This window comes from Hydra vulgaris, chromosome 02, assembly GCF_038396675.1.
Source record: "Hydra vulgaris chromosome 02, alternate assembly HydraT2T_AEP".
Lineage (NCBI taxonomy): Eukaryota > Metazoa > Cnidaria > Hydrozoa > Anthoathecata > Hydridae > Hydra > Hydra vulgaris.
Genome location: NC_088921.1, coordinates 43,249,969 through 43,255,968, shown reverse-complemented (window position 1 = coordinate 43,255,968; position 6,000 = coordinate 43,249,969). Strand labels below are relative to the sequence as shown.

The window sequence follows — 6,000 nt, the reverse complement described above, 5'->3', positions numbered from 1 at the left end:
GTGTTAGTGCTTTCGAATGTTTAAATGATATAGAAGGATCTGACGGATCCAGGGATCCAAAAAAAGTTTAAAAATTATTTCCCATTCCGCCAAACAACTAAGTGTTAAGTTGTAAACAATCCCGCAAAACAACGATATGAAAAATAAATCCAACCAAAAGTTCTTTAGACCAAAGCATATATTAAAAAAATATTTAAACTAATATTTTAAATATCTTTAAATCTGACTTCTGCTTGGCACGGATATAGCAGTCAACTGAATAGATTTGGTGTTTAAATATTGTTCACTTTTTTACCCTCTTTTAAGTTAAGAAAAAGTAAAAGCATTAACTTAATGCTTTTACTTTTTGTCGAGCCTTAATGATTAAGGCTCGACAAAAAGTAAAAGCATTAAAGCTCGACAACCTTAGAAGTTTCTTTTTCCACTGAAAAAAATTTAATGCAGAAGCTCTCTAAAGCTTTGGATGTGTTGTACGAATCCCTTAAAACTTCGGGATAAAAAAAAGATCTATTATATTATTTTTTTATATAATGAAGAAACTTTTATACTATTTATTTGCTTATATTTTTAAGCAATATTAAATATTATTTTTAGTAAGTTATACTAACAAACTTCACGTTAAATGTTAAAGAAAAGTATTTTCTATGTTTATAGTAGTTGTTTTTTGAAAATAATTTATTATCAAATATTAGGCGGACTTATATTTCAGACACTCTTCTAAAAGTCAGTAAAAAAAAAGTCTTAGGCAAAACATCTGTTATTAAAAACCATAAAATAACCCAAATTCTGGTTCTAACACTAAGACCTAGATTAGGGCCTAAATAATAACCTATGGGTCAAGGTTTGATTAGGGTTAAGTGTGGTTTTCAAAAATACTTGTTTTACATAAGACTCACTTTAGGGGGGTGCCAGAAATACACGTCTACCAAATATTGTTGCATGTTTATATTAATGAAATAAAGTATAAAAGTCAAATAAAACATGCATAAAGTAAAATTTTTAATAAAAAAGCAATACAAATGAATGAAGTTTAAATAAGTTTTAGAATATTTAATTATGTTTTTAAAATTTAGTATTCCAGGTTATTTTTTTATTTTTGTATCCATAATGTCAGCTAAAAAGAGATATGTACAGTCAGTCACAAAAGTTTTCGTACACCTTACAATTTTGAGAAAACACTTAATAAAAACCATTTTAAATCCAAAACAATAATTTTATATCAAAGTAACAAGAATATATCAAACAAGAAATAAAAAATAATTAACTAATTAAAAATATTTATTTGTAAAACTGAAAAAGTTTAATTTTTGAATTTATAATATGTCACAAAAGTTTTCGTACACTAATAAAACTAATACTTAATAATATGCAATTCCTTAGTAGTTGGTTAAAACTTGTTCAAATTTGTTCGTTTATAGATTTTTATTAAGATAATAATAATTTTTTCAACAAAAATTTAGTTATAAACATGAGTTTAAATATGAAACATCACATGCCTAATGACATGCATGAATTAATAATAAAATTCCATAAAGAAAAGAAGTCTCTTCTTCAAATTGCCAAAATTGTTGGTAAAACACATTCCACTGTTCAAAGTATTGTTAAAAAGTTTAAAATGACTGGTTCTGTTAATACGATAACAAGAAGTGTCCGACCAAAAATTTTAAATTCACTAGACAGAAGGAGTATAATTAAAAAAGTCAATTCAAATCCTTGTATTAGTGCACCAAAATTAGCAGTAGATGTTGAACTTGAAATTGGAAAGATAGTTCATCCAGAAAATATTAGACGAATACTTAGAAAATCCAGATTAAATGGCAGAGTACCTCGAAACATGGAGGTGGAAGTGTGATGGTTTGGGGATCAATGGCTGCAGCTGGAGTGGGGAGTTTGGTATTTATTCAGCCTAAAATGGATTGCTGGGTATATTTGGACATTATAACAACTGCATTCTCCTCCCAATCAACAGACTTTAATTCAATAGAGAATGTGTGGGGTTATTTAGACAAACAAGTTAGGAAACATAGAATAACAAATGTTAATATGCTGAAAAATATCTTACTAGAAGAATGGAATAAAATTCCGTCTTCTTATACCGAAAAATTAGTGTCATTGATGAACAGAAGATTAAAAGCTTGTGTAAATGCCAAAGGATGCTCAACAAATTACTAAAGATTTTTTAATTTTTTCGTATTCTTGTTTTTTTTACAAGTTTTGTTTAGTGTACCAAAACTTTTGTGACATTATAAATTCAAAAAGTAAACTTTTTCAGTTTTACAAATAAATATTTTTATTTAGTTAATTATTTTTTATTTTTTGTCTGATATATTCTTGTTACTTTGATATAAAATTATTGTTTTGAATTTAAAATGGTTTTTATTAAGTGTTTTCTCAAAATTGTAAGGTGTACGAAAACTTTTGTGACTGACTGTACATATCTCTTTTTAGCTGACATTATGGATACAAAAATAAAAAAATAACCTGGAATACTAAATTTTATTATACTAAGTTTCATTGCTACTGATATGAGTGTTTCTAGACTATCAATTGATGTTTGTGTTTCAGTTCCTAATCCATTAGGAGAAAGTTGTAGTTTGGCCATTAGGCAATCATATATATATATAATATATATATATATTTATATATATATATATATATATATATATATATATATATATATATATATATATATATATATATATATATATATATATATATATAATTATCAAATAGATATATCAAAACAACATTTATTTCAGTAAGTTATGCTTGAAAATGAAGTAGGAAGTTAAAGCTAAATCAGATTCTCCTACTTGTCAAATTCTAGAACTTGGTAATATGAACTCACTTTGAATCAGGCTTTCTGTTTACAAGAAGCCTGCAAGCTTAGCCAGCAAATTTTGAACTCCGTTAATTAAATTCACTTAAGATGCAGTCTTATGTGCTAAAGTTTATTTATATTATATTTTGTTTCATATTTTAAATAGTTTGTTTTAATGTTTAAGATAAAGTTTGCTTTTTAGAAATAAAATGATTTTACCTTTACGCTCGAGAGTAAAAGTACTTCAAATGACTGCTTGTTTTCGTAAAGTGTTTAATAGAAATTCTGTCACTTACAGTGAACATTTTCAACGTTCACTAAATAGCCCAGAAGACTACTGGAATGAAGCTGCTCAGGAAATTCTATGGTTTAAGAAATATAATCAAGTACTTGATAATTCTAACCCGCCATTTTCTAAATGGTAAGTTTGTGTTTAACAATAACAAAAACATTACAAACATTTACTACTGCATATTACTGCCTGCATGTTACCAATATATTATGCTTACATTTCACTCACATTTTAATAAAAGTCACTTTATTCCAGACTCTCCTAGAAGAAAAGAAAAAAGAAAAAAGAATAATATTAATAAATATAAAATTTTGTTATAATAGATTGCCTAAACCCACACCCTCAATTGATGTATGTACTGAAACCTTGCTTGTTTCAGTATCTTCTAATGAAATGTTGCCAATGATATTAAATGCGCTAGTAAGATGACATTTTATGATGTATATTTTTTTGTCAAAGAAAAGCTTATAAATTTAAAGCATGAACTAAAATGTTTTACTTTTAAACACCATACATATTAATAAAATAAAATCATCAGAAAAATTGTTTCTATAGTTTATAAATACCAACTCGTATTAAATTTGTTTAACTTTATTTAAAGTTTTATTTGTATAGGTTTGTTGGTGGTCAAATGAACACGTGTTATAATCTCCTTGATCGGCATGTTCTTGAAGGATTTGGAAATCAAGTTGCAGTTTTTTATGACAGTCCAGTGACAGGAAAAAAGTCTATGTTTACTTATTCTGAATTAATGGACCAGGTTTTGATTTTTTTTTAGCTAACAACCGCTATAAAATTTGTGTAAAATTGCACGTGTTAAAATAGTTGTGTAATGTTGCACATGTTAAAAAAGTTGTGTAATATTGCACATATTGCGGTAGTGGTAGAGGGTATGCCTCATAAGTTCGATATTCACCATGTCCCTGGTAGGGCAGCGGTCAACTTGTTTCTTTGCGCAGGGGCTTTGTTCTTCAAGGTTCATGTTTTAGAGTTATAGAGTTGAGAGAGGGTTGTAACCACAACTAAAGTAGTCTCCTCAACTTTAGTGGCCTTTACGGCCTTGGGGTGGCAACTCTTGGAATTAAGAAAATTGAGGTTGATGATTATTTGCTGATCTCAATTTTTTAGAGGTCGGCATTAGGTCAGCAAATAAAATTTAATACAAAGGTCTTTAATACAAAGGTCGGCAATATTTTGCTGACCTCAAACACTTTAAGGTTGGCAAAAAAAACTAGATAAATAAAAGTTTTTAGAGCATGCAGGGACAAATACAGTAAAATAATAAGACTTTGCTGAATGACGAATCAAGCAAGAATGAGTTTTAGTTAATGGAACTAGAGATGATAGCTCCGTTGAGCAGCGACCATGATAGTATTTGTAGAAAAGAGAAAGAGATGCAGCTTTATGATGATGGGCAAGAAGCTCAAGCTTAACAGATAGAGCGGGTCCAATTACCTTTACAATGCGTTTTTGTACCTTTTCTAGGAAAGAAAGAGCATCATTAGAAGAACCAGTCCAAATATGACAACAGTATTCCATACAGGGACGAATAAGAGATTTGTAGATGTAGAGAATGGAATCAGGAAAGAAAAAGACAAGCACGATAAAGAGAAGCAACCTTAGCAGATACTAATTTGCCATCGATTGTATATATTGTTTCCATGAAAGGTCAGTAGTAAACTGAGAAGGTTGCCATTCATTAATATAGGAGTGTTGACAGTACTGCAATAGTTGTTTGCAGTAAATAACTGAGTTTTGTTGGAGGTAAAATTTACATGTTAAAATAGTTGTGTAATGTACAAAAATGTTGCACATGTTAAAAAAAAAAATATAAGTTAATGTTTCAATGTTTTAAAAATTTGAAAATTAAAAAAATCAGTTATTGCTTAAAAATATGTTCAATTAATCTTCTTTTTCTATAAATAAAAATGTGTTATTAAACATTAGCTTGCATTTTTGTATGAAAATGGAGTCAAGGAATGGAATTCTATTTTTAAAACCTTTATACATAATTTTGGTTTTATGACAAAGATGTCTTCAGAAAATTCTAACAGAAGGAGGAAATTTTTACAAAATGTCTTAGAATAAAAAGGACTCTAAGTATTCCTTGGCTAAGTGCAAAGCAAAATAAATTGTTTACTAAATCAAATGAGCTGAAGTTTTTTGACAAAAAAGCCCTCTCTAAAGAGTTCAGTTTCAGTTTACCTTACATTCTACACTATACAGATTAAGGCGGGCCATTATCTGTATTGATTTTTGATTTGCTATACCACTGAAAACATTCTCAAAAGAATTGAGTTCTTTACTTTTCTTTAAATATAGTTCTTATGATGCCATCTCTGGAATTGGAGCCTGTAGCTTTTTGCAGAAACCTCTGTTAAAAGCTTTGTGCTTAGTTCTTTTGCTTGCCTTTAACTCTTTTTACCAGGTTGAACTTTTAACTAAATTTTTATTATTGAAGACATAGAGGCCTGGCAGAAAAAGTAAAAGTATAGTAGTTTTCCAGTCAATAATCTTGATGTAGTCTGTTGCAAGAAAATTATTTTTGGAATTTACTAAACTTAACTTTCCAACTATTGAAAAGCTAAGGTTCTTTTTCTGTTTTCTACTATTATTATTGAAAATAAGTTTTTCAGATGGGATAAAAGTACATTCTTTCAATTACTGAGTGTATTACTTTTAACAAATTATTGAACAGGAATCTTGGCAACTTTATCACTTAAAATACATGTTCTGCTCCATTTGTAAAGTATTTACTTTTTTTAAAATTTTGCGGCTATTTTTTTGAATCTCACTCTTTTCATTGAAAAATTTTATCACTAGGAATTTTCATTTAACTGGTGAACAGTAAAATTTGAGAGTTTTTTTGAAACGCTTTAACTTTGCA

At 28.2% G+C, this 6,000-nt stretch overlaps 2 protein-coding genes across 2 annotated transcripts in view; both read left to right on the top strand.

Annotated features, from left to right (window-relative positions):
- Nucleotides 1-1,468: 1,468 nt before the first annotated feature.
- Nucleotides 1,469-1,852, top strand: LOC136076075 (uncharacterized). The gene has a single exon (XM_065789540.1). The coding sequence runs from the start codon at nucleotides 1,469-1,471 to the stop codon at nucleotides 1,850-1,852; it is 384 nt and encodes a 127-aa protein (XP_065645612.1).
- Nucleotides 1,853-3,007: 1,155 nt separating this feature from the next.
- LOC100213614 (acyl-CoA synthetase short-chain family member 3, mitochondrial) overlaps nucleotides 3,008-6,000 on the top strand; it is a 101,040-nt gene continuing 98,047 nt past the window's right edge. Inside the window, exons 1-2 of the mRNA XM_065790996.1 lie at nucleotides 3,008-3,242; nucleotides 3,729-3,873. Of these exons, the coding sequence (XP_065647068.1) occupies nucleotides 3,031-3,242; nucleotides 3,729-3,873 (357 nt within the window). The 5' untranslated portion in view covers nucleotides 3,008-3,030. The remainder of the gene's footprint in view (nucleotides 3,243-3,728; nucleotides 3,874-6,000) is intronic.

Bases quoted from the DNA above. Each gene is read 5' to 3' on its own strand.
- LOC136076075 (XM_065789540.1), top strand. From the start codon at position 1,469: ATGAGTTTAAATATGAAACATCACATGCCTAATGACATGCATGAATTA.